Below are 13,198 nucleotides of genomic sequence, written 5' to 3'. Positions count from 1 at the left end.
TGTTAGTAAAACCATAACGAATTACGAACCTGTAGTGTAAAAGTTTGTCCGGCGACTGTTCACTGTCCCCCTATTTTTCAGTGGGATTCTCGAGACTGGTACGCTTCGACGGAGCTGCCGCCATCTTGGTTTGTAAAAGCAAGCACGATCTGGGGAGAGTGTCTAAACTACCGATCCGAGGGGAGCGGGAGTGGGGGTTAGTTCCACTCCCGCTCCCCTCGGTTGGAGAACGCCGGCGGGAGAACGCCGAAGGCCGTATGGGACAACACTTGGTCTTCATACTGGATATACAGTGGGTTACCGATTTTTCGAACCTCCTAGAGAAACTGAATTGGGTTCGAGAAATCGGAGGTAAAAATCGGACCGAAGCACATCCAAGGAAACGATTTTTGTTTCGAAAAATCGCTGCGAGTTTAAAAAAAATCGAGGGTTCGGATAATGGAGATTCCACCGGTGGTTTCCACCTGACTCGTCCCCAGTCGTCTCTCTTGTTGGGAAACCCAGAGCGCGAAGAGTGATGGGAAGGAAGAAAGCGAAGCGCTCCCCGTCACGCGAGACAAGAGAGACGACTGAGTGCGAGTCATGTTTCCACGTGATCTCCGTGATCTGTTCGCTTTTGTTCATCAGCAGTTTTTACCAGCGTGTATGAGCGCGAGCCACGTAGAAATTAATTGTGAAAGCTAACGAGTGATATGTGGAAAAAAACTCTGAAGAGTTTACGCTTTCTTCCGTTTGTATGCAAATAAGGCGCCAATGGACTATTAATTGATTATAGAAATAATTTGCATTCGCTTCCTGCGTGACAGCCAAGTGTCTCAGTCAAGTATTTTCACGTCAGATCACTTCGAGTTGTTCATCGGCCGTGTTAACTTTCTTTCATACTCTCGTTTCATAACACGTGTGCTCTTTTGGTTTACGAAGCAAAATGCCAAAGCTTCTTTTCCAAAAGTTCTATTTGCCGTTGATATTTTGGGCACAACTTTCTAGCCACATTCAATTCGCTCCGGTGGCCGCAACAACAAACGACGATGTCATAAGTTTCGAAGACGTTGTCTTTCCACCTCGTTTTATTCCGTCTACCGACCCTATGATTCCCGCTGGACATTTAAAAATGTTTGGCCTTCAGCGGCCGCCGATCGGGCCAGTTGTGGAATACAACAAAGTGTTGAAGCCACAACAGTTTTGGGACAAACACGTTAGTCAAAACCGACCACTGGTGTTCCGCCAAGCCATCGCTGACTCAACCGCTCTGAAGAAATGGACAGACGAATATTTAAAGGAAAAATACGGCGACTTGGACGTGCTAACCGAGCTTAAAACGGAGAACAGGACACACGGAATAACCTCACGTATGTTGTTTGGGGATTTTATTGATGTCTACACGAAGAAAAATCTCTATGTGGTCACGGTGCTACCAGATCCCATGCGACGCGATCTTCCGGTTAGTGATTGTTATTGTTTGATAATAGTTTATTTTCGCTGAATTTTGTCGGCTTCATGAACCTTTTTAGGCTAAACCAATTAATAAAAACACCCGTGGTAATTTAATGCATTCACGTAAAAAGTTTGAAATGTGTCGGATAATTGAGACTGTCGTATTGAAATTTTCACCGAGGAAGTCATTAATGGTCTTTGGTCGGCAGCACCTGTTTCTCAACCCGCGATAAGAAGTTGTATAAATTTAAATACGATTTACAAGAGGTACAAGCGATATACACCTTTGAAATAAGGACCAGGAGAGGTTCCAGTTTAAAATAGCTTGTTCGCGCGCAGGAGTACTGGAGTATCGCATCCCTCGTCATATATAGCGGCTGCAGTGTAACCTCAAGTGTGTGACGTACGGCAATAACGAAAGGTTCGAATTTAATATGGCGCTGCAAATATCAGGGGCACCCAACGATCGTTTTGGTAAATTATCTGTTCGGAAGGCCCTTTATCCCCTACAATTTTCTAAAAATAATTATCGCCTCGAACTTTCGTGATATGAGAAAATTTAATTTAAGGCCTGGTGTTTTCAGATTGACAAAAATGCCGTTTCGGGTACCGAAAAAAGGTCAGCTAAGACATGATTTTCGGAAAGGAAATAAGACCTAAGTTTTTTGGGAAATGGACAAAAATGCCCTAGTAATTTCGAAAAGACTCAAGTTCCCCTAGAGTGACCGAACAGATAAAAATATTATAGCGCAGCTTTAAATGAATCTACAGAGCTTTAAAGGCACTCCAGATAGCCTAAAATAGCGTTTCAAAGGATCTGAGAGAAAACTCCCATTGGGTGCCCCTGAAATATTGTGAGGAATATTTTCAATTTATATTTAAGTAGAAAACGACAAAACCTTTAAATTTACAGAACATGTTTCGACAGAGACTTCTGTCATCTTCAGTTAATTAATGTACAAAGCGTTGGAAGTTGAATTTACAATAAGTAGACAAAAGTGCTAATTACGATAAACGGTGACAACAAAATGAACATGAAACGTGACAATGTGAGAATTATAAGGATTTACATGGTGTAATTGTTGATCAAGAAAGGTTGTTCTCTTTGAATATGAAAAGCCTCTTTTATCTTGAGTTGGAAAATGGTAGAGGCGTGATCTAAAATATGGAAACACTCCAATGATAAGTTTAGAGTAAACATAAAACCACCGGGATTGCTATATTTTGTGGTCCTTGCATAGTCAAAACTGCAACGCCTGGTGAAAACATTTGGTTTATCGCTCAACTGAAAATGCCGCTGTTTTGAGCCGTAAGGACAACAAAAGGCTGAGTACCTGCAGAATACGCCGCCACATTAAGATATACCCCTGCGGATACGCAGTCACGAGAAATGGACATATTGAAGGCTTGGTTGAAGTAGCCGGCCACTCCCACTTAGCTTGATAGCTCAATTGGTAGAACACTGCACCAGTCAGGTCGAAGAGATCATGGGTTCGAATCCCATTCAAGCCTGAATTTTTTTCAGGCTTCATTAAAACTGGACTTAAGTTGCGTGCACAACCCCAGTTGCCGCAAACCATTACGAAGCTTTCTTGTTCTAACGTCTTTTATGATTCCGGCTACCTGTTTATATCCATGAAAAACCGTGACCAGTCTTCGGAAACCAAAAAAAACTTCCGAATCAAACAGACATGTAATTTTGGCCCGGTAGAAACGTTGCTTGAAGGTTGCATGATTTTTTGTCTTCTTCTTCTTATTAGTAATGTTTTATAGTTCTTTTCTTTTCTCTTTTTTGTTTGTTTGTCCAAAAACTTTAACTGATGTGGCAAATCGGGAAGTCAATAAACCACATTTTCAGACAACAAGTGGCATTTTCTGCTAGTCAACTAACTGAGCAAATTGCGGCCAATTTGTCTAAAAGCGCGCTTTGCAGGAAACGTTAATCGGGCTAATTTGGCTCAAATTGAAAAAGTAAGCGCACAATTCAAAATTTTGAGATGATTTTCGAACGACAAAAACAGCAACTAGAATGGTTTTTGCGCCTAGTCCCCTTTGCTTTCGTTTTACAGGGGCTTTTGGGGCATTAAGCTCCGTGACTGAACGAGAGGTGCCCTATTACCTTCCGCGATCTTTTTACATCAAGTGGAGTCGACCAGAAATTCGTTAAGGAGCATGCCGGCTCTTTAACGAAAATCTTGATTTGTTCAGTTGAAGGACAGAACTAAAAAGCTTTTACTGAAGGACATTTGTCATATAAGTCCCGCAGCCAATGGTATTTTGGCAAGTCAAATTTTACTTGCGTAAGCTAAGCAAATAGAGGAAAGCCTAACGAAATTACTTTTCGCGCCTTTATAAACTGAAGCCCATTTCGTATTCGAAAGAAGAACAGGCATTACTGAAATACGTGTACTATTTGCTTCACGATTATTGACTAAGGCTATGATCTTTCCCGGCATAACTGAGCGGGATCTCCTTTTACTGAAACATGTCCCGTAACAGTTTTCCTGAAGTCTTAGCAATAGACCATTTCCGAGTTGCTTTGAACCTCATTATGAAGGCGAGGCTAAGTGCAAAGTTTTTGTTATGAAAATAAGTTTTCATTCATATGCAAACAAAACTAATTTTCATATGGAAAGTTTTGCACTTAGCCTCGCTTTCATAGTGAGGTTCACAGCAACTCGGAAATGGCCTATTGAACAGACGTTCCTTGTGATAGGAAAAGTTTGGCCTAAAAATTAAGAGAAGAGAAAAAAATATTCTTGGTTTTTTGTGTGTAAGGTCCGGGTCGCATTACAGATCAATTTTATATTTGGCTGGTTTCAAAACGCCTGGAAAAATCAAATTGCAAGACCGAAAATGAAATTGATAAATAAAATTTACGGTCGCATTTCAGTTTAGGTAAAATGCAAACGTCAATCACACAGAGGAAATTTAGCGGCAAAAATTGTCTTCAGTCACGAAACTTGCCATGCGGCCGAACGGGGCAATTTGCATCACGATTGTATTGTTGTTGTTACTCGCTATTCAGCGTCAGCGAACCCAGTTGTTTGGGTTTATTTTAATGACCGAAAGATGGTTAAACGAGCACAACAGATTATTACTTGCCGCTGCTCTCTTGCGCGAACGAAATCGTCAACGGCGACGACTACGACGAGCGCCATATGCATGGAAACTTCCACGGGTGAATGGATCGTGGTTTGAGATACACTACAACGATCGCGCTATCCCAGAGACTTTTTTCCGGCAGCAGCTTAGAATGAATAGAGCTACCTTTGATACAGTTGTGAATACGCTAGGCCCTCGAATTGTGAGAGAAAATTCGCGATTCAGAGCTTGTTTATGTCCTGCAAAAATACTTGCTATTGGATTGTATCGTTTGGCTCACGGCAATTCTTATCTAACAATTGGCCCAGCCTTCAATGTTGGAAAGTCAACAGTTATAGAAGCTGTGCAAGATGTAGTAGGTGCCCTTTATGAACTTCGGGATGACCACATTAAGTTTCCCGAGAACCTTGCGGAAATAACCACATCGATTCAATCGTTTGAAGAATTGTCTGCCCTACCAAACATTGTAGGCGCAATAGACGGCTCCCATATCAGAATTAAAGCGCCACCAAACAGTGCAGCTGACTACTTCAGTCGGTACCAGCAGCATGATTTCATAGTACAAGCTGTTGTCAATGGAAACAAAATTTTCACGGATTTCGCTTGTGGATTTCCTGGAAGTATGCACGATGCTCGTGTGCTGCGAGGAAGTGGGATTTTCACACGAGCAGAACGTGGGGAAATTTTCACCGCACCTATAGTGCATGTGGCTGGTAGAGAAATTACCCCTTATCTTGTAGGGGACAGTGCATACCCTTTGAGCCCTTGGTTGATGAAACCTTACCCAGAAGGAACTAGGGATCCCGATGAAGTTGCCTTCAACAAGGAACTGTCCTCTGCTAGAGTACAAGTGGAATGCGCTTTTGGCATGCTGAAAAATCGATGGAGGATTCTACAGAAACGCTTTGATAGCAATATCGAATTTGCCATTAAAGCTACCATAGCCTGTGCAGTACTGCATAACATTTGTCTACGAAACAACGATGCATGGGACGAGAATGATGATGACGATGACGACCACCACGAGCTACCTGGAAATATACCGCCAAATGCAATTCGAGATGGGGATGATATAAGGAATATCCTCAAGGACTTCGTTTCAGGCTAAAACAGTCCTCTGAGTGATGTTCTTAATTTTATTTTGATCTAGGTTTAACAAAACGTTGTCAGTACCAATCTCATTCTGGCAAATTCAAGTTCGCACATTAACAGATTACATCATTGATTGTAATTTAAGTCAGAACTGTAACATTATCAAAAACACTTTGTAAGTTGAGTATCACCAGTGTAGTAAGGAAAAAAGACGTTAACGATTGTAATATAAACAGTTGAATTAATGTTTCTTTGTTGTTGTGGACTTGCATTTACCAAACACTGTTCAAATGTCAGTTGAAGTCACAACATGTTTTTCACTTGTTATTGTTTTGCAAATATTGGGTCAGTGCCCCTACTAAAGAGTTCATGGTTTCAGCTTGTTGTTCTTGAACCCTATTAAAATTTGCCATAAATGAAGCCATTTCTTTGCGTTGTTCGTCCATGCCCGAGAAGGCAGCTTTAAACATTTCCTTGTACTCTTGATCATTTTCCTCCTCCCGAGCTCTCTTTCTGCTCAGTTTCCTTTGTGTTCTCTTCTCTTTCTTACTATCTTCTTCTGAAACAATCTCCTCTTCGTTGCCAGCCTTCTCCTCGTCAATAGAAGTACCACCAGAGCTGGAGCCTGCCTGAGCGACGTGACGGAGTGTCACGCCATCTCTACAGCCAAGAACTTGGTCGATTTCTTCATAGAAAACCGACTGTTTTCGGTTTCCCCCACTCTGTCTCCTGTTCCAGTCCTTGGCAGCCTTGTATCGATCAATCCAGTATTTCATCTTCTTCTGGCACTTGTCACTTGTTTTTTTGGTGCCACATTTAGTGCTCAGCTCACGAGCTATCCGCTCCCAAACTTTCCGAGCATCCTTGCTCTCCAGACTGTCGAAATTGTCTGCCCAAAGTCGGACCAGTAACTTTTTTTCTTCTTCGCTCCACTTTTCGTAGGACTTCTTCCCTTGCTGTTCCGTTCTAGAAGCTGAAACGGCATCAGGAGAGTCGTCAGAGTTGCTTGTACACGGAGACTGTTGGGACTCGCCAGAAATACTTGCACTCGGTGGAGAACTTCTAGTATAACTGAGTGGCAATTGACTCTCAGGTGTTCTTTGTTCGGGGCTTAAACCGAGCCAAAATGGAGGTTCTTGGCTCAGGTCCTGAAGGTAGGACGTGCTCGGAATTTGACTGTAGTATGGGTAGAGAAAATCTCGCCTGTCCATGTTTCGATCGGGCAAACGAAATGAATGAGGAAAATTCCCGCTCTTTTCCGTTGCGTGACCTCGCCGTATCTATCGGGAGTCATATTGACAAACGTAGACAGCTTTGGCGGCGGGCTCCTTTGTTTTTTCGAAATTTGGAAAAATCGGTCAGCTCCACCCAAGCACACCGGCGTCTTTGATGTTTTTTTCCGATTTTGAAATTTTTGAAAAAGCACAAATGAGGGGTCGCATTAGAAAAAAGGCGTGTTGACAGATTTTAATCCCTAGAGTAAACAATTTTCGACGAAATTGGTCGTAATGCGACCCGGCCCTAACTTTGTCTTGGTTCATCCGATCGTTCCCATTTAGGCATGATTTGTAAGATCTTATCCCAGTGCACTGGCTGATTATCAAAAGCACCTTTGGTCGTTTTTAAAAGTTTTTTATACGTATATATAATTTTATTTGCAGTACACTACATTTACAATATCTTTACAATACACTTCTTGCGGTATGCTAACGATGCATTACTAACAATGTTCTTAAAATACTTACAGTACACTAATACAACGTTACTTATATATTAACAATACGATGCTTTATACAATACACTAACAGTGTACAACTAACAATATACTTACATTGCGACACTTACAAGAAATTAACAGTACGGCTACTACAAAAACACTAACAAAGCGTTACCGTTCTGTTGCAGGTTTAAAAGAATAAAAAAAAAGACAATGCAAAAAAATACTTTATACATCACACATGTTCAGCTAGCTTAAGTAGACGCTATTCGGGTCACGCAAGTTGAATTTGGTATACGTTTGTGATTTTTATGTGCTTTTGCAAGATAAAATTCTTAAAAGTGGCCAAGGAGAGGTTTCCATTTTTCAGACGGAGAATTGGGCTCTTTTGTTTCGATTTCATGAATCTTTTCCAGGAGGCGCAAAAATGTGAAAGGTTGGGTATTTCAAAATCTGCTTTATCACAACGATTGTTGTTTTCCTTGAATCGTTTTTTTTTTTAGTGTCTTCAGCGTGTCAATGATCCCGCTTAATGCGAGGGGGCAGACTTTGAACATGTATTTATTTTGAAACTCAATCGTCAAAATTCCTTTTGCGAGCTTTTCTCTAAAATAAACGGGTTTTCGGTCTATTCTGATCAAAGAATTATTCCAAAGGCGCTGTGTTTTATAATGTTGTAAGGAGAAAATGTTACTGATATAATTTACCTCAGCCCAAATAAGCAGTATTGATAAGTATATCAGAAGTTTGAAAGTAACTCTTAATGTAACTCTTAATGTCTGTTTTGTCCAAATTACCGAGAAAAACAGCTTCTCCACCATATCTGCCAAGTTCCAGGTCAAAGAAAACTTTCCACTTTGCCAAATTTGTTTTTACAAGGTATTTTTTAATCCAAATATTTGTTAAAGATTTGTTAAAGAGATAGCTTGATGGTTTGTTTGGAGAAGAGAAAGTACATGGATCAGCTGTGAAGCAATTAGACTTTTCAACATTGCAATTTTGCCGAGTAGGCTTAGTCTTCGATACTGCCAATTTCTGAGTAAATTTCGCACTTTCTCCGTTTTTTCTTCAAAGTTCAGGTTCAACGTTAATTCAGGTCGTTTAAGTTATTAACGTCTCAAATGGCGCAAGAATCCTGGTCGCTCATGAGCGGTTAGCGGTTACATGGGAATTAAGAAGTAATACATCAAACACGAGGAAGAGTGTTTCATAGACCCTTTGCATAAATGGCGCCCAAATTTGAATAACAATACTTTATACATCCTAAGCCTCATATTCATGTGAAAAATCCTTTGTCTGGAAACATAAACACGAGGCTTAGGATGTATCAAGTATTGTTATTTAAATTTGGGTGCCATTTATGCAAAGGGTCTATTCCATTTCCGAACGCTTAGGAGTGGTCCCTGGAGAAATGCAAAGCAAAATTCACCAACGATGAAATTTTATGATAATTAAGATCACATTTCCAATCTCCTTCACGGAAATGATTTTCTTAATTGTTTTCTCTTCATGGATTTGAGAGTGAACGTGTCACGAGCATGGCATCGCCTTGAATTTTTTTCAGGCTCAGTTATATGTACATACTGCGATGATCTCTCATCTATCAAAACTTTTGACTCCGTTAATGGGGGACTTAACCTAAATTTGAAGCCGGAAATTTGAAGAGGTTTTAAGAAGGGATAGAAGAAAGAAAATGATTTTTGGAACACCAACAGACAGTTGATACCCACGCAAGAGCACCCCAGGTTGCTAGTGGACTAACGTGGTGTCCGTCTATTAATTATTAACTACAAATTCTTATTTTAAAACTTCACTAAATCTTCTTATTTCTCTTAATTTTACCAATCCTTCTAGAAAAGCAATCTCCTCTTAAATCCCACAACACAGATTCACGAGATGAGCGTAGAGTTTTTGGATTGCTTGAAACCTGAACGAGATATTTCCTTTAAAGCCATGTCAAGTGGCGGAAAAATGGCAGTTAGGTTAAATCCCCCCCTTAAGCCAATCTACATGGTACCTAATCGCCCTCGCGTGTTCCCATACCGGACTTACTCGATAAGCATATATGGATTTTTGTAGCCTGTGAACATCCGCCCCCTCCCCTCAAAAAAATCGGGAGGGGGCGGATGTTCACAGGCTAGGATTTTTGTTGAGATCTGTGCTTTTCTCTTCAGTTGCTTCCTTGTATCATGTGTGGAACATTCAAGGACTTCTTACATGAACTCAACTTCTGGATGAGCTCAGGTGGGACACGATCTGTGATCCATTTTGACGCAGACCATAATATTCACTGTCTGGTGGCGGGGCGTAAGGATTTCATGATGATTGACCCTGAGTTTGCAAAATATCTGAATGTAACTCAGGTTAGTCAGATCACAAAATACTCACTAGTTTGTTTGTTTGTTTGTTTTGTTTTTTGTTTTTTTCATAACACCCTGCTCGACTTATTTTATTAAGATGAAAATAATAATATCGTAAATTTGTCAGTTACAAGCCTTTCCAAAAATAAGACTATCCCAAAATAAGTCCTCCCAATCCTCCCTCCCCACAAATCTCAGACGCCAGCATCTCTCTGATAGTAAACCCTCCTGAATATAAGCCCAGTCTGTAAGTTAAAGCCGTTTTGAAACTGTTTAAGCTGTGTTTATTTTCAAGGCGCACCAATTTTGAAACGCAAAATTCCCTTTAATTTGAAGTACCCTCCCTCCACCTCGCCAATAAGGCCCTATAATGTTTGTTTTTTGGGGTACGAGTACTATCCATCGGCTTATTTTCGTCGAATGGACCCGCTTTGCCAATGAACAATCATGCCACGTGATCGATTTACACCAATCAGACTAGGGGATATATAACGATGAACTGAATCAACGATAATTTCTTTGATTGTCTTAAAATATGACCAAAATTATATATTTGGTTGATGTTTGCGGATGCTGTCATTTGTGTTCCAAATCCGTTCGCTTTTCCTATGAGCGTTGGTGAACTTTGCTGTGCCCCGTTCATAGAAAACTTGGCTCCCAAGGCCACTAAACATTTCTTTTTTTTTTTTTCTTAAATCATCATCAGCCTGCAGAATTTGGTTCCGGTTTTTCCATTGCCAACCCAGATGTGGTCGATCTTAATCGTTTTCCAGATATTTCCAAAGTGGAATGGACCTACAGCACTCTAGAACCCGGTGACTGTATTTATATTCCCTCTGGTAAGTTGTAGTCTGCATTCGTTTGGGAACGTTTTGGCGGGAAAATCGTGCGCGGTCCGCCGGTGATCTCCTCCACACTGACCCTTGAATTCGAACTCCTCGGCGGCGGTGCGCTTCACAAATTCCTGAGATGTCAGAAGCCCCTGAGGATAATGCTTCGTCCTCATTTTCCCTTGCTTGTTTCGTACGTGTTACCTGTCAAAATATTTACCGAAAGTAGTCCACAAACTGTCAGTTACAGGCGGTGTGAAGCTCGCTTGTCACCTCCGTGAACACCATTCTGTTTCTTTTGGGAATTTTTAGTCTGCGTATTCTGTTTTTCCTAAACCGGAATAAGAATAACCCGAATAGTCCCAAAAAGATGTCCATCTCTTTGATTGTAAATTTACAAGTGAGGCATTTTCTTCAGCTTTGTTCGACTTTACAAATAACCTCCAGACCGTCCTATAAACGGCTAAATAGCCACAGTAGGTCATCTTCCCGACCCCAGCTTACGGAGACGGGAGACGGCGAGCCATCCAGTTTCGTTCAAGAGCGTATCTAGAACAGGTTTATACCGGCCCTAATGCGTTTCAATTTCAATACTTTTGCACCCTTCCCCCCAACAAAACTGGTGACTCACACGAAGGAAGTGTTCGGGTACTAGTCACTCGCTTACCACCCTTGACGCAAGTTTAGAATGTTATTGTGTTGAACGATGAGTTGAGATGAGGATTTACTTCTTGTTATTGTATGCGTTTATTTACTGACAGTTAAACTGTTGTTGTTGACCTGGAAGCTTTGTACTTTTGTACTCTTCTCACTTTCTTTGCGTGACTGGCATCAAATGTGCGAAAATTTGTATCCGCGAAAATTGTACTGGCCCATTTTGGACGATTTCGCGAATTCTGAATTTCGCGAAAGTTAAGACATTGGGGTATGAACCGACGAGCTTTTAATTTTTCCATCAGGTTACATACACCAAGTGCGGTCATACAAAGGCAACCGAACCATCTCCGCCACCATGCTTTTCACGGCTTCGATAGACAACACTTTCGATGACAGTAGCTGTGAGAATGAGACGTACGAGTACCGATCACTCAGAGAGGCTAACGTTCATTGGACATACAACAAAGGAGACAAGACTATAGACATGGGTTATCAGAATGTGGAGAGGTTCAGACAGACTTTACTGTCTGCGTTTGATGTAAGTAGGAATGCTGTACACCTGAAAGCCCTATCCTCTATTTCCTGTATAAACTAACCGCGCCATTAAAATAGGTTATGGGTGGACTGGCTAACTGACCGACCAAATGAATGAATGACTGACTGGCTGCCTGACTGACTGACTGACTGACTGACTGACTGACTGACTGAATGGCTGGCTGACTCTCCGAGTGGCTGATTGACGGACTGACTGACTGACTGACTGACTGACTTTCTGGTTGGCTGACTGACCGACTTACTCAATGGCTGGCTGAGTGACTTTCTGGTTGGCTTACTGACTGAATGGCTGACTGACTGACGTTGTAGTTGGCTGGCTGACTGACCGGCTGGATGACTGAATGACGTATTGGCTGGCTGACCGACCGACGGTTCGAACGACCGTCAGTGTAGGTATCTCATCAAATTGAACGAGTGACTGTTTGCCGACCGATTGACTGGCCGAATAACTTTCTGATCACCTGACTGACTCAATTAACCCTCGTGGACTCATCCCATGCGGATATTGATATTCCAAGGAGTGATTTGAGAACGAAATTATAACCAAACAACTTTGTGGGTCTGAACAGGCGAAACATCACTTTTAGTTTTCTTCTATTAGGAGGATGAGTTCTTAAGTGAAGAGAAATTTACCGAAATGATAGAGGACACGTTTGAGATGGAAGAGGAAGACGTGGAGGCCATCCAAAGGGACACGAATCAAGTCTATCGCGAGTTCCTGGACCCAAGTGGCAAGGGATTCGTTACGCGTGATGACATCCGAGCTCTTTCCCAGGACACTTTGAAGGCGATTGCTCGGCGTACCGAGCCCCCTCACGGTCCTGTGGCTGGGTCCCCCGCAGATCGAGGAGGCGCATACAAGTTTATGGCGGAGAAAGAAGCTAGAGAAGATGATGAAGTATTACGAGAAAGAGAAGGAAGAGACGAGTTATAACACAGCGGCAGCTACGGTTCTGAACTGAATGCGCCGAACCATGAGATTTTAGCGGCAAGAAACAGATACATAGCAAATGGAAACTTGTCCCACACTGGATAAAAAAAGACGAGTGTTTTGTCAATAAAAAACGCCGGGACAAAAAAAAGATAAAGTAGGTTACAAAAGGAGTTGCGTGTTTTAATTAAAGGTAATAAATGACAGTAGACTGAGCGTTGGCTATCTTCATCCCATATCCCACGCGAGCTCATTGCATAAAAAAAATATCGCGCGCGCAACACGCGATCAAGCGCGCGTCAGTGCGTCTAAAGACTCCACAGCGGGGAGAGGGCTGTCAGAATTCAAGGATAAGGAGGGGAGTCAAAATCCCCGGGCATTGACGGCAAATCAGTCTCGTCTAAGATTCCAAGGCCCAGTTGCTCGAAGCATGGTTAGCGCTAACCCGGGTTAAATACCATAAAAACCTATAGGTTTTAATACCTCTTAACCAATGGTTAGCGCTAACCATGCTTCG

General features: G+C 41.8%; 1 protein-coding gene across 1 annotated transcript; it reads left to right on the top strand.

Annotated features, from left to right (window-relative positions):
• The first annotated feature begins 608 nt into the window (after nt 1-608).
• On the top strand, nt 609-12,897 carry LOC146480503 (jmjC domain-containing protein E-like). Its single transcript, XM_085109682.1, has 5 exons — nt 609-1,441; nt 9,523-9,711; nt 10,415-10,547; nt 11,498-11,733; nt 12,352-12,897. The coding sequence occupies exons 1-5, from the start codon at nt 926-928 to the stop codon at nt 12,682-12,684; spliced, it is 1,407 nt and encodes a 468-aa protein (XP_084965808.1). The 5' UTR covers nt 609-925; the 3' UTR covers nt 12,685-12,897.
• Nucleotides 12,898-13,198: the final 301 nt, after the last annotated feature.

Source organism: Pavona decussata, unplaced genomic scaffold, assembly GCF_977016875.1.
Source record: "Pavona decussata unplaced genomic scaffold, jaPavDecu1.1 SCAFFOLD_53, whole genome shotgun sequence".
NCBI classification, from domain to species: Eukaryota; Metazoa; Cnidaria; class Anthozoa; order Scleractinia; family Agariciidae; genus Pavona; species Pavona decussata.
The sequence above is the reverse complement of the archived record's forward strand: the minus strand, read 5'-3'. Positions and strand labels throughout refer to the sequence as shown.

Bases quoted from the DNA above. Each gene is read 5' to 3' on its own strand.
- LOC146480503 (XM_085109682.1), top strand. From the start codon at position 926: ATGCCAAAGCTTCTTTTCCAAAAGTTCTATTTGCCGTTGATATTTTGG. The intron at 1,442-9,522 runs GTTAGTGATTGT...TTTTCTCTTCAG, and splicing joins CCATGCGACGCGATCTTCCG to TTGCTTCCTTGTATCATGTG. The intron at 10,548-11,497 runs GTAAGTTGTAGT...TTTTTCCATCAG, and splicing joins CTGTATTTATATTCCCTCTG to GTTACATACACCAAGTGCGG.